Source organism: Fukomys damarensis, unplaced genomic scaffold (genome assembly GCF_012274545.1).
Source record: "Fukomys damarensis isolate Sample0158 unplaced genomic scaffold, DMR_v1.0_HiC HiC_scaffold_27, whole genome shotgun sequence".
Lineage (NCBI taxonomy): Eukaryota > Metazoa > Chordata > Mammalia > Rodentia > Bathyergidae > Fukomys > Fukomys damarensis.
In genome coordinates this window covers 37,748,664-37,762,951 of record NW_022900939.1, presented here as the reverse complement: position 1 = coordinate 37,762,951, position 14,288 = coordinate 37,748,664, and the positions used below count along the sequence as shown (strand labels likewise).

Genomic DNA, 14,288 nt, shown 5'->3' with positions numbered 1-14,288 from the left:
AAAAAAAAAAAAAAAAAAAAAAAAAAAAAAAAAGTTCTGGACTCAGCAAGGAAACTCCGGGATCTGTTGGGAGAGACAGATTTTATGCATTTCACCCTTCAATACTCTAGGTGCTAGTTGGGGCAATATGAAAAATTGACTACTCTTTTAACTGGACCCTTTCATGGGACTGAGTCTGCAGTGAGCATTTCTGAGGGACGAGGCAATTCCTTTTCAGGACAAAGTGAAAGTCTGCTCTGTTCATGGTAAAAAGTAAGGACTCTCACTTTGATAGGCTGGGGCAGGAAGATCACAAGCCGGAGCTCAGCCTAGTGCCTGGCAACTTAAGGATTTAGTAAGACCCTTTCTCAGAAATGTCTGGGGATGTAGCTCAGTACAAGAGGCCTAGGTTTAATCCTCAGTATTGGAAAAAGAAAAACACTCTGAATGTTTCAAGCTCAGCAGTCATTCGTTACAATGAAAACTCCCTGCATGTGTAGCCATACTGTGGATGCCATATTGTGTTGTCCCATGGAACCAGGGACAAGGGCAACCAAGAGGGACGATGACAACATGCTGATACTCATACTCTTTGTTGTGCTATGAATAACAGTGCTTTGTGTCTGTCCCAGAATTTCTGAGTTTTCTGCTAGCATCCACGAAAAAGTAACAGATTAACTCACTAGCTGGAAGTAGGCATAAAATAAAAATCTCAGTCCTGACAGGATGTACTTAAAATCATGTATCTATCTTAAGTTATAATTATTAGGTTTGATGGAAATTAAAAATTCTTTTTATTAATATAAAAATGTTGATATTTTTTTCTATAGTGGCAATACTGTACATACACTTGTATGAAATGCTAGCATGCAAAAATGTGCACATAATGTATTTATTTCCCAAGAGTTTTTTTTCTTTTCTTTTTTTTGGTTTTTTGAAACAGGGTCTCACTATGTAGTTGAAACTGACCTGGAACTCACTATGTAGCAAAGGCTGGTCTCCAACTCACAGCGATCCTCCTGCCTCAGCCTCCCGAGTGCTGGGATTACAGGCGTTCGTCACCACGCCTGGCCCAGGAGTATTTCTAAGAGTAAGATTTTGAAAGTAGAAACAAAGTGAACATAAGAATTTTATGGGACTATATTCAAGAGCCAACAGATTTTGCAGGGATGGTTTCTCTACTATACAACACAAACACACACACACACACACACACACACACACACACACATATATAATTTTTTTTTTCCAGGACAGAAGGAAACATTATATAAAGTATAAAAGTAGATAAAATGGCACAAATACAACATATTTTGGTTGGAATTTCAGAGATACTTTTTTCTCTTTTCTTTCCCCTTTACTTCAAAAGTTATAAATACTTTTGAAGCAGCATGTATCGTTGTACTTCTGATTTTTTGCTGTACAGTTAGGGAATCTGAGAGTTTGGATGCCTGGTGATCCTCTATTTGGCCTTCCCATTCTTTAGTTTCTTCTTCTTTGATGAGTAAAGGTTTTCCTAGGGTTTGGCCAACAAGGTTACAGACTTCTTGAGCTTTGCGCCACGCATTCTCAACAGCCACAAGACAGGCTTGCCGTCTTAGGAATTAAATGCAGATTATTAATATGACATTCAGCAAAGAGCAGCATTGAATAGTTTTGTTTAAGGAATTAGTAATTTACTCAAAGAGGTGCTTAACTTACCGAACATTTTCAACGGAACCTGCAGTATGAAAGAACTGGGGTGGGCTGATGCTAACAGAGCTATCTAGTTTTTCAACAAGAAAGTTACAAACGTTTTGCATTTTTCCAAAGTCAGTAAATGTAACGCAGACCTGTAAATGAAATGACACGTGGTATTATTTTCACATCTGATGTATTGTTTCAAAAATTGTCTCTAAATGTGAGTAAAAAAGTAAAGCCAGGTTATAAGGCCCTTTTATAGGAAGTAGCTGTAAGAAAAGCATATTTGATACTTAGAACTAAATTATTTTGCTATTAAAGTTAGACCTTTGCTTATAAATTTTGAAATTTATAGAATAGTGACTTGAATATTTTAAAATTAATTTTAAACCATCTTAAAATTTATTCATTTTTAATTTTCATGAAATTGGCAGAGTTCCCCTTCAGCTTTACTGTTAGAGTAGATTCTAAAATAACTTCTTCATGACTTCTGAGACTAATCTTTGCCATCAGATTCCGGACTAGTAGTGCTTATGTCATAACTCACCGCTATCACTAAGCTGTATTTCTTCTAATAGTTTCTCTGGATCTCTATGCAGAAGCTTGTCTATTTTACTATGTTCTCTGGCTTTAAATATGAGGAAGCAATATTGCAATACTGTAGCTTTTAAAACTTTTTATGGAAGGTGTCTCAACCTTTTCTTCCGAAGAGTGCTTACACAAGCTCAATAATGCAAAATAAAAAAGTACAGGTAGCAGTACTAGAGTAGCAGTGGAGGTGAGGTGACCTCAGCTTACACAATGGAAAACAGTGACTTTAATTGTAAATGTTACCCACTAAGTACACTTATCCTCCCCTTGGTTTCAAAACTAAGTATTGGGCATAACAATAGGGACAGGAAGCACATTCAGCTCAACTCAAATTGAAAAATATTCAAAGACTCCAAAGCATGCAATTTTCTCTTTCGGTGAATTAGTCTTTACTTTCTATTTATCTATCAGTCTTCTATCAAGGATTAGTTTCTTAACGTACAGCCCGTTCTGTCTCTATTTCATTAGCACCATTTCTCTGTTACTCTCCTACCTGTTTTTATATGCGTTATTCCGAGGATGCTTACAAAGTGACCACGGGTCTCCTTATCCTCTCTCACAGTGCTCGTTCACACTGCCTGCATTTCACTCCCACCGGCCTCCTATTCCTCCTATTCCTGGCTCTTCTGGCTCCGAGACACTATTTTCAGGGTATTCCTTTCACTAGGCTTCTCTTGATTTTGTTTCCATTTCATCTTTCTGTCCTTTACCCTTGAGCATGCAATATTTGGATTTCTATTAATTTTATGAACATCTTCCACTATCAGTTTATTATTAAGCTTTTAAAACTCATAATAAAAAATTTCAAACATATACAAAATAGAGCCAACAATATAAGGAACTCTCAGACACCCATCATCTGGTTTCAGCAACAGTCGCCTCATGACACGTTTTACTTATTTTTACTTTATGTACAGTATGCTACACATATTCTACCGGTTGTGGTGTAAAGTTCTGTTCTTGGTGACAGATGCTGTACAGTCTTAGAGTTACATTAGCAAATACTTAGACCTTCCCCGAATCCTCTCGAGCCCTTTGTTACCAGTTCCTTCCTTAATTCCCAAGTCCAGGCAACCACTCATGTATTGTCCATTGTTAACAGACTGGCCCTTTCCAGAGTGTCACATAAACAGAAGCATGCACATGCAGCCTATTAAGACGCGCCTGCTTAATATGGCATAATGCATGTGAGTCATCAATGTCCTAGCATCACAGTCTGTTCATTTCACATTAAGCAGCATTCTTTTCTTTTCTTTTTTGGTCCCAGGGATCGAACTTGGGTCCTTGTGCTTGTGAGGCAGGCAGCGGAACCACTGAGCTAAATCCCTGGCCCAAGCAGTATTCTGATATAATCAGTTTGTTTGAAAAACATTTGGAGTTGCTTTCAGTTTGGGACTATTATAAATAAGGATGTTGCTTTTTCAAAATAGTTCTAGATCGTTTGTATTTCCAAGCAGATTTCAGAATCAATCTGTCAATCTCTCTCTCTTTTCTTTTTAATTTAGCAGGATTTTGTTTAGGACCATAATGAATCTATATATAAAAATCACTTTAACGAGGACTGATATCTTAATAATTTTGAATGTTCCAAATCATAAACAAGAAAGTCTTATTTACTAAAGTCTTCTTTAATCTCTCTCAGCAATGTTTTATAGTTTTCAGCACAGTTTCATATCTAATTTATTTCTAGACATTTAAACATTTTGATGCTTATTAGTTCTACATGCTTTTTTTAATAGGTTCTATTAGGTTTTCTATATGGTCATAGTGTCCCTGAATAAAGACAGTTTTCCCCCTTTTTTCTCAGTCTCTATGCCTTTCTTTATCTCTTCTTGCCCAATTGTGCTCGCTAGAATCTCAAATGCAATGCTATATAAAAGTCCCAAGAGGAGCTCTTTTTGACTGGTACCTAGCTTAGTCACAAGGTATTTCATCATTAAATATGATGCTAGCTGTCTCACTATATAGTTCAGGTTGGCCTTGAATATACTATGTAGCCCAGGGTGGGATCCTCCTGCCTCAGCCTCCTGCCTGGCTTACTTTTATTTCTTGGTTTAGGATTGGTTGAACTTTTTGAATCTGTGGTTTTGTAAGTCTCATCAAGTTTGGAAATATTTTGCTCCTTATTTCTCCAAATATTTTCTTTGTCCCCTACTCTCCCCTCCAGTGGTACTTTAATTAAATTTGTATTAGGTCATCTGAAACTGTTCTATAGCCCATTCATTCCTTTTCATGCCTATTCTTACTGTGCTTTATTTCTGATAGCTCTTATTGCTATGTTTTCAAATTCTCTGAAATGCCTAATTTGCTGTTAATCATATTAAGTGTATTTTTTCTTTCACACATTGCAGTTTTCATCTCTGGAAATTTAAAACTTCCTACATACTCCCTGTCTCTATTAAACATCTGAGTATCTGAAATACAGTTCCAATAACTTTTAATGATCTTGTTTGTGAATTCTAACATCTATGTCAGATCAGGAGTGGTTTGAATTTATTTTTCTGCAACTATAAGCTTTACATATTTCTTTTCCATTTTGCAAGCTAGAAATATATATCAAATCTATTGGGAAAAATTTTATGGCAGTAAATGTAAAATCTCAACTGTTCATTTTGAAAAATGCATTAACAAAGAATAAGACGGGAGAAACATGACTTTAAAGCAGCATGAAAAGACCCCTCCTCTGATTGTAATTGCCGACCATAGTTATAATCTGAATAGAAGGACAGTGTGATAAAAATGCCAAAAAGCTAATTCAGACTTATATTTGTTATTAGGAAGAATATTCCAGAGTAATGTTTGACAATCTTTCTTTAACATGGACTCGTCAAATTATAAATAGAATACTACTGTTTGTTTAGGAGGAAATTGGCTAAGGGAAGAGTTTGTCATTTAAGAAACAGTCGAAAAAGCTGAGGGTTCTCACCCCTGTAGAAGAAAAATGGTAGCATCAATATGACAGTGAACTTCAAGTCTATACTTCAGGGAAGAAGTCTTACTTGTTTCTTTTTGGAGAGGTATACTAATAATGGACAGATACCAGTGACTCATTGTTGGAATGACACTAGAAAATTGTTTATGGGATGTCTGAAAAGGGAATGGGCCTTATATATTTATGCCTATCTATGCATAAAACCTTGCATAATAAAAATGGAGAGTTGAAAAAAAGACTGGATGAGATAAAGTATGGATGAAAAATACCTAACACATGGCAGAAATGCAAGAAAAAGTGAAAAAGAGGAGGAAAAAAACTGCATGAGTGCTACACTATTTGCTCTATTTAATACATATTACCGAATACCTATTAAATCTTAGGCTTTAAAAATCTTGTAATGCTGAGATTATGACTAGAAAGAACACAAGAAGTAGCAAGTGTACCAATATAGGAATTGCAAAACTATGGCTTAATTCATCTCCTCTTCCCACGCACAACTTATCTTTAAAAGAATCATTTAGAAACGTTCTAACCACCAGTATTTCTCTTTAAGAGAAAACAGCAGGGTGAACAAGATAAAAGAATCTTTATCTAAGATTGGGTTTTCATAACCCACAAAAGTTGCCGTAGTTAGCCTGTATGTAAAGTTTGGTAAGTTGGGACATGGACATAATGCCTGATACGTGATCAAAGCAATGCACGTTTCTCACTTCCAAAGCTTCTTTATGTCGTCTGCTTTTGTGTGTGTGGTAAGAACGCTTATAAGATCTAGCCTCTTACATTTTAAGGTGCACAACACCACACTAGCTTCAAGTACTAAGTTGTACAGCAGATATCTAGAACTCGTTCATGTGGTAACTTTACACCCACTGAACAACCACCTCTGCTTCTTCTCTCTCCTACCCTTCCACACTCCTTGGCAACCACTGTCCTATTTTCTGCTTCTATAACTTTGATTATCTCAGATACATCATGTAAGCAGCACAGTGCAGTATTTATCCTTCTTTCACTGACTTGATTTACTTAGCATAATGTCTTCCAGGCACATCCGGATGGTAGCATATGACAGGATTTCCCTCTTTTTAAAGGATCAGCAATGTTCTCTTGTATGTAAGTAACACATTTTCTTTATTGATTTCTCTGTTGAGGACATCTGGGTTGTTTCTGTATCTTGGTTATTGTGAGTAATCCTATAATGATCATGAGAGCACAGCAGTCCCTTCATCTGTGGTTTTGCTTTCTGTGACTTCAGTTACCTGTAGTCAATTGTGGTTCAAAAATATAAAATGGAAAACTTAAGCAATACACAGTTCCTAAGTTTTCAACCGTATACCATATGGAGTAGTATGATGAAATCTTAAACCATTCCACTCCATCTTACCCAGGACATGAAGCATTTCTTCATCCACAATATCCATGCTGTATACATCAGCCAACTGCCAGTCATCTGGTGGCTGCCTTGGTTTTTGAGTTGGCTGGTATGGCACAGCAGTGCTTATGTTCAATTAACCCTTCTTTTACTTAATAATGGCCTTAAAGGGAAAGAGTAGTAATGCAAAAGGCATAAGCCATGTGGTGATTGATTAATTCTGGTATTGTGTAGCAATGCTGCACAATGTGGGGAAAACATAGTACAGACAGGGTTTGGTACCGTGTGCAGTTTCAGGCATGCACCAGAAATCTTGGGTTGTATCTTCAGCAGACAATGTGGGGGTCACAGACATCTATTCCAGATCTTAGGATCATTTCTCTTGAATATATACCCCAAAGGGAATCTGTGGATCATATGGTGGTTAGACATTTATTTTATTAAGGAAACCCCATATGGTTTTCTGCAGCGGTAATACCACTTACACTGTCACCAAGAGTACACAAGGTGCAAACTTCTCCATATCCTTACCACCAGTATCTTTGCTTTTTCCGCAGTAGCCATTCTAACAGGTATGAGGTCAGGGTTCATTGTGATTTTCTATTTTTCTGATAATTAGCGATGTTGAGCATTTTTTCATACAGCCGTTGACCTGTTGATCATCTGTATATTTGTATGTCTTGTTTTGATACATGTTTATCCAAGCCTTTTGCCTTTTTTTTTTTTTTTTTTTTTTTTAGTAGAACTGGGGATTGAATCCAACGCTTTTGCCCTGGGCTATAGCCCCAGTCTATTTTCAAAAATGTTTTATCTTGACAGTGCCTCATAAGTTGCTAAGTTGCCCAGGGTGGGCTGGAACTTCTGATCCTCCTTCCTTAATCTCCCAGAGTGCTGGCATTACAGGCAAGCACCACTATGGCCCATTTGAGAATCAAGGATTCTGCTTGTTTGTTTGTTTGTTCTTTGGTTTCTTTGAGACAGGGTCTCACTATGTAGTTGAGACTGACCTGGAACTCACTATGTAGCCCAGGCTGGTCTCAAACTCACAGCAATCCTCCTGCCTCAGCCTCCTGAGTGCTGGGATTACAGGGGTGTGCCACCATGCCTAGCAAGGCTTTGCTTCTTAATTACAGAAATCCACCTACCATCTAATCTTAGTCCATACATTTAACAGTCCATGAGCATAGTAGTACATGCTAGATATTAGTGTGTGCTACATCGATAGCATAAAGCTACATGTTGTTCTTTATGCACGGGTTGGCGTACTTTGTACCTGGCGATTCCACTACCTTGGTCTCCACTGATCTAAAGCTGATTATGTATTGGAATGTGTAATATAATGTGAGTTCTGGCTGCCAGGGAACCCTATACAAAAAAATGTAATCAGATTTTCTAAAGAAATTTTAGCAGAAAACATTCAAAAGGCAACTAAAAGAGAAGGAAGAGGAGATTTTAGTTAAATTCTCAATCACATCTTAGAACACACAACTCGAATATACTCTTTCTGTACCTGGAAGTTCAGTCTTATTTTTGCGGGTATCAGGGATTGAACTCAGGACCTTGTGCTTGTGAGGCAGGCACAGCACCACTGAGCTAAATCCCCAGCCCAGAAGTTCAGTCTCTTAATGATTCAGTGGTCTGAATATTCCAGTTTCGTATGAAGTCTAGCTGTGTAATTCTGGGACTATTTCTTTGTCTTCCTTACTCCCAGGTGTATCTTCAAAATACACCTCATTAGGCCAGGGATTTAGCTCAGTGGTTCTGCCGCCTGCCTTGCAAGAGTAAGGACCCGAGTTCGATCTCCGGTAGTGGAAAAAAAAAAAAAATACACCTCATTAACAAAGATAACCTGCTCCTATCTCTGTTCATAAAATTCTGAAGCCCTAACAGATAATAACTACTGGCAATTGCTACAGCATATTCCCATATCTGCCTCTGTCATTTTGAATCTTATCTGATTGTTAGGCATTTTTCAGTCCCCACTAGTACAAAATGATTTCTGCCAAATAGATTTCAAAATCATAGTGAGCAACTGTAAATTTCCTTGAGATAGTTAAATTTTAAAGGAGAAATCACAAAGTGGCTATAGTAAGAATTAAGGCAACAAACAGAATATTGTTGAAATTAGAAGAGATAAGATACCAGTATAGTTACACTCTAATTGTACGTCTAATACCAAACGTAGGAAAAGTAAGGCATTATCTGTATGACTAAAGGACCAGGCAATTTCTTGATGTATTTTATGCCTCTAGAGACAAAGATTCCAACACTGGACAAATTAAATTTCATTCTAATCCCAGTCTTCTGTTTCCTGACACAAGGAGGCATCATGAATTAAGCACATACCCTAAAATGTTTGGACTCAGAAACAGCAATCTTATAACTAAACCAGAACTATAACGTACTCTGATTTCATAAAGTCCTGATCACCAAATCTTTAAAGGTAGGTAATAATACAGGCAGCTATAGAATTAAACATTATAATTTAAAGTACTAAAAATAGTATCCTTTTTAATTTGTGTAAAGATTAAAGATTTTTTATATTTATTTATTTATTGGTACAAGGGATCGAACTCGGGTCCTTGTGCTTGTGAGGCAGGTGGCAGAACCACTAAGCTAAATCCCTGGCCTGATTTTTTTATTTCTAAATAATAATTATTACAACACAATAAAAATGCACTGTGGAACGAAAGAATGTTAAAGTGTTTCAATCCTTTATGTTACGCTTTTATTCATCTTAATTCATATTTCTTTTTATCAAAGAGAAATATCTATCCTGTAGTATTTCTTGTTCACTAGGCAATATTATTATTAAAAATTTATTCTGGTGGTACTTAGATGCTATTTTTACCATTGTTATTTTTAATTCATTTTAAACAATTGCTTTTAAATAAGTCTCATTAAAATTATTTTAAAAGATTTGAGAAAATATAACATCAAAACTGATTTAAAAGTAATCTTTTATCAGTTCTATGAGAAGAACTTCTCTAATATATTACAGTTCAAGAATAAAACGAAATGATAAGTTGTACCTACCAAGTTATGCTGTTATCAATTATTTTGGTAAGTACATACCTCTGCTTCCATGTGATAAGCATTTTCTACTCTTCTAAAATCCTTTGTTACAATTATATTTTCTGCCTAAAAAAGAAAGAGCAAGATTATGATTACTTTAGCTCAGTGGTTCTGCTGCTTGCCTCACAAGCACAAGGACCCGAGTTTGATCAGTGGTACCAAAAAAAAAAAAAAAAAAAAAAGATGACTAAGTGGCTACTAAATACTCACTTCTAGGTATGGCACAAAGATGAAGAATTTTTTGTATATAAAGCACATTTAATGTTAGTGGGTATTTAAACAATTTTGAAATAATTTGGGGCAAGTAACTCAATTTTTTTGAGTTATAAAATCAGGTTGATATCATGTGTACTATTATGAAATTTTTAAGGATTTAATGAGAGGCTATACATTAAGTACTTGAGGAAGAGAAAGTACTTAACAAAAGTAGCTACTGTTACATAAATGTTTCTGAAACACTGCACTTTGGTTACTTTGTTTCTAGAAAAATAGTACTGATGCTTTTTGACTCTGGGTAATACAAGGTACATAATTCTGATAAAAAGTTAAATTTCTTAATTACTTTTAAATTCAGGGAAATAAACTCTAGCTACTCTCATCCTTGGGGACACTCAAAACATTTATATATTTTTTGTAGCTTTCAGAATAAATGCTAAGTAACCAAAATGATTATTATGCCAATTAATAATTTAGTAAGCCATTTTGTAAGGAAAATGGCTGCACCTAAGGTTTAAGATATAAACTAATTACATGCATTTAATGTGATCCAGAAAAATTCTAAAATGTTTTGAGTATGCGAACTCATGTTCCAATTATAGCTCTGCTGTCAGTTCTATGAAAATTTTAATGCAGTTTTATTATAAAGGTAACACCTGTTCATTGTAGAAAACTTCAGTACAGTAAGTACAGGAAGCTACATACAGTTTATAGCTCATAAGCAGCGTTTTTCACATAATATGTAATGTTTCTGTTATTTAATATTCTTTGATGACATGTAAATGCACCTTTGTTTCAGTTTTGGACATCTTTTCATATATTTCATTAAGAGATTTCTTCCAAGCACAGATCTGACTTCTGCCTCTATATTTTTGCCTTTTCCGAATGTCACAGGAATAGAATACATAAGCTTTTTTGGTCTGTTTTTGAAAAATGTATTTAGCAAGGTGCATCTAAGATTTACTCATCTTATTCTGTGAATCAATTTTTGTACATTGCTGAATAATACTTTTTCCATGCAGTTTATCTAACCATCCTGTTGAGACATGTCTTAGTTGCTTCCAGTTTCAGCAATTATGAATAAAGTTGCTATAAATAGTCTGTGTTCAGATTTTTATATGAATGCTGTTTAGTTCATACCATGTACCTTGAGTCTAAAAACTCATCTTCAAATCCAAGGTCACATAGATTTTATTTACTTTTTTCTAGAAGTTTTAGGTTTTACTGTTGGGAAAGGTGGTCTGTGCACAGTCTTTTGACCCCTATTCACTGCCTGAGAAGAGAACACGGCCCTGGCGCACTTCCTTAACAAGTAATAGTGTCGTAACAGTTTGCACTGGCTTTGCTGCTTTGCATGGGATTATCTTTACCTACCTATTTCAGACACAGTATGTATGCCTTTGTTCTGCTTAAGGGTGGGTATCACATGCTACCTGGCCAATTCCCACTGTTACAACTGTTCCTGGGGGAAGGAATAGGATCCTTTGGAAGCAGCAGGAGAGATGCATGTAGGCCAATTGTCCTGCATCAGCCACCAAGAAATCAGCTGACTGCAGTGGATTGACACCTACTAATGCTGGTGGTTTTGCTGTCTCTTCTCTGTGTTGCTAAAGGGTTGCTCTCTCCAGGTCTTTGTGTTTTCTTGTGACTCTGATAGCAAGATTCAATGGGTAAAGTGTTCAGTCTTATTCTGATAAAAAAAAGTAACAGACGCCACTTGTTCAACATTTATGTTTAGGTCTATATCTCATTTGGAAAAAATCTTTGTCAAAGGTATGTGTCATTCATTTCTTGCATATGGACATTCTACTGTTAGAAAAAAGACTGCTTAGATAAAAAATTTTTCCAATAAAAAATGCTAAAAATGAGGGTTATATTTTCACACAAGCTTATAAATCTGTGATCTATAATACAGTTGAACTATAGCTTATTTTTGTGTGCTCTTTTTTATTACAAAAATTTGGGGGGTTATACATTATGTGATGAGTGTGAACATAATCCATGAATGCAAAAAAGGACAAATGGCCTCTGCTCTGGATAGGTTGGAATATGTGGTAGAAACTAATAAATTAAGAATTGTGATATGAGGTGAAAATTTTTATTACAGGTGAGGAGTGGAGTGTTGTATGGCAGGGATTAATGTTATGTTAGGAAGGAAGGCCAAGAAAGTGACCTTGGCCTGGTTTCTAAAGTCAGCCTAAGAGGAATAAAAAAAGAGTTCAGATTATAAGGAGCCCTTTTAAACCAGGGAATGATGTTTACAAATGCTATTAACAATATTCTGAAGTTTAAAATGAATAGGGACTTTGTGAAAACCCGTAATTCACCCTGAAAAATAATATAAATATTATCAATTGAACAAATTACATGATTGCTTTTCACCATTAACATATAACTGGAAGTTTACGAGTCTTCCTTTGTCTTGAACACCAAATCTTTAATGTAATTACTAATGAAATTTACATTAATAATTAATATTAATTAAATCATTAATCAATTAAATTATTGATATGATTTAATGCAATTAAAGTGGAATTAATTTTTACATAGCGGTCAGAGATACATAAGCTCAGTTTACATTTTATGTAAATAAAGAATAAGTTACATTTTTCATACACATAGGACTGCAATAAGAGCAGAAACATTTTTACTAAATGTTTTTCTACATATTAAACCCATTTTGTTCATACTATTTGAATCATTCTAAAATGTAAACTCGGGGAAAATTTTTCCAAATGACTTTCTGAATGTTTATGTTTGTAAATGCAATACATATTTTCTTCCTAAGATAAAAACTTGCTTAAGGGGTTATGGCACTTCTAGGAATAGACAGGAAATAAAAACTTTTCACCTTTACCAACTCAAAGTTACCCTGGATAAATCACAACTCTTTAGGATCATACTTTATAAAATGATGAAATGGATATGGATGTTGAACTATTGCTTACTTTTCTAATTTTCTTTCATTCTAATTACCTAGAGTCTGACACAGATTCTGGATACAGGAACACATAAATTCAAATACTGCCGTGCTAAAAGTTTAGAGCATTAGTAGTAACCTCCTTCACTGTAGAAAATCGGTATATTAAAATATGTCTAGCTGGACTGTTGTGCAGGATAAATAAGGGCTGCCCCCCACTTTTAAAAGTAGTTTAAAGTGAGATTTATTTAGTGATTTGTCTGTTAACTAGAGGTATTTCCTATACGTGCCAGCTACAATATACTGGCTTGATTTTAAAAAGTTTAAACAAGTTCAAGATTTGGGGGGGTACTTTTAAACCGAAAATGGATCCTACGTCTCCCCTCCAATTACTATTTGCAATCATTTCACACAAAGCTTGACTTGGCCTGGAAGAGCGGGTCACGTTACGATGCAAGTTTAACTTTCATCATTTAAAAGCAAAACCACAGCCAGTTAAAGACCCATGCGATACACATTCTCTTCAGTCCCTGACTGAACAGCAGCTCTCGCGAAGAGGAGGAAGGAGCTTCCAGCGCCCGCCCCCCAGCGGCCCCCTTCGCGACCCCGCCGCCCGCTCACCTGCACACCCTGCTGCCGTAGGCTCTGCGCGACGTAGTCCAGGCGCCGGCTCACGCTCTTCTTGGCCTCGGCAGCCGCCTCCTTGGTGCTGCTCACTCGCACTACCACTTGCGCCCGGTCGGGGCGCGCGGACGCCATAGCGGTACCGTTTACGTGCACCTCGCGGGGCGCTATCTGGGCCTGTGCCGAGGAGAGGGGCCGACAGGTACCGGGCAGAGTCTCTCCCCTGGAGACCACATCCTTCTCCCGGCCACGATCGGCCCACGGAACAAGTTCCACGAATACCCGCGACGGAGGGGCCTGTGGCAGCGACATAGCGCGGGAGGTTGGGTTTCCATAGCAACTCCGGCTACGGCGGCCGGAGGGTCCCGCAGACGCCCAGGCTTCCTGTGCGCGGCGCAGAGGATGCCGGGATGGAGCTGGAGGCCAGGACCTAATTAATAACGCCAGCTACGCCCTGTGGGGCTCCTGTTGCGTCTTTATGAGGCTCCCGCTGAGTGTGTTGGTATAGTTTTTAACACTTTTACTTCATGGCCCTCTTAGGTCTCTTCGCCCTCGGTGTCTGTACGCTCCATCCTCCCACACACGTCCTGGGCGTTTATCCTCGCCTGCCGCACCCGGAGGAATGGCTGACAGGAAGATGATAGGCTTGCTCGCGTCTGTATCTGGGTCTGATGGCTCTCAGCCTTACCTTCTCTTAATGCGGGTCCCTGTAATTTTACAGTTTAGTTCAGCTACTTTAAAAACTTTTAAATTATTTATTTTTTGATTCACAAGAGAGTTCTATGGAGGTGCACTGCGTTTTGCCCATGCACTCCTGGGCAGTTTGTGAGTCCCCGAATCTCAGTTTCTGCAAAGCGATGTTGATGATAGTTTTAACATTTGCTATGGAGTCGTGAGGT

At 37.1% G+C, this 14,288-nt stretch overlaps 1 protein-coding gene across 1 annotated transcript; it reads right to left on the bottom strand.

Moving 5' to 3' along the window:
- Nucleotides 1-988: 988 nt before the first annotated feature.
- Irak1bp1 (interleukin 1 receptor associated kinase 1 binding protein 1) lies at nucleotides 989-13,846 on the bottom strand. The gene is made up of 4 exons (XM_010617833.3): nucleotides 13,387-13,846; nucleotides 9,630-9,695; nucleotides 1,681-1,811; nucleotides 989-1,575 (listed from the first exon to the last, which is right to left on the bottom strand). The coding sequence occupies exons 1-4, from the start codon at nucleotides 13,699-13,701 to the stop codon at nucleotides 1,305-1,307; spliced, it is 783 nt and encodes a 260-aa protein (XP_010616135.1). The 5' UTR covers nucleotides 13,702-13,846; the 3' UTR covers nucleotides 989-1,304.
- Between the last annotated feature and the right edge of the window lie 442 nt (nucleotides 13,847-14,288).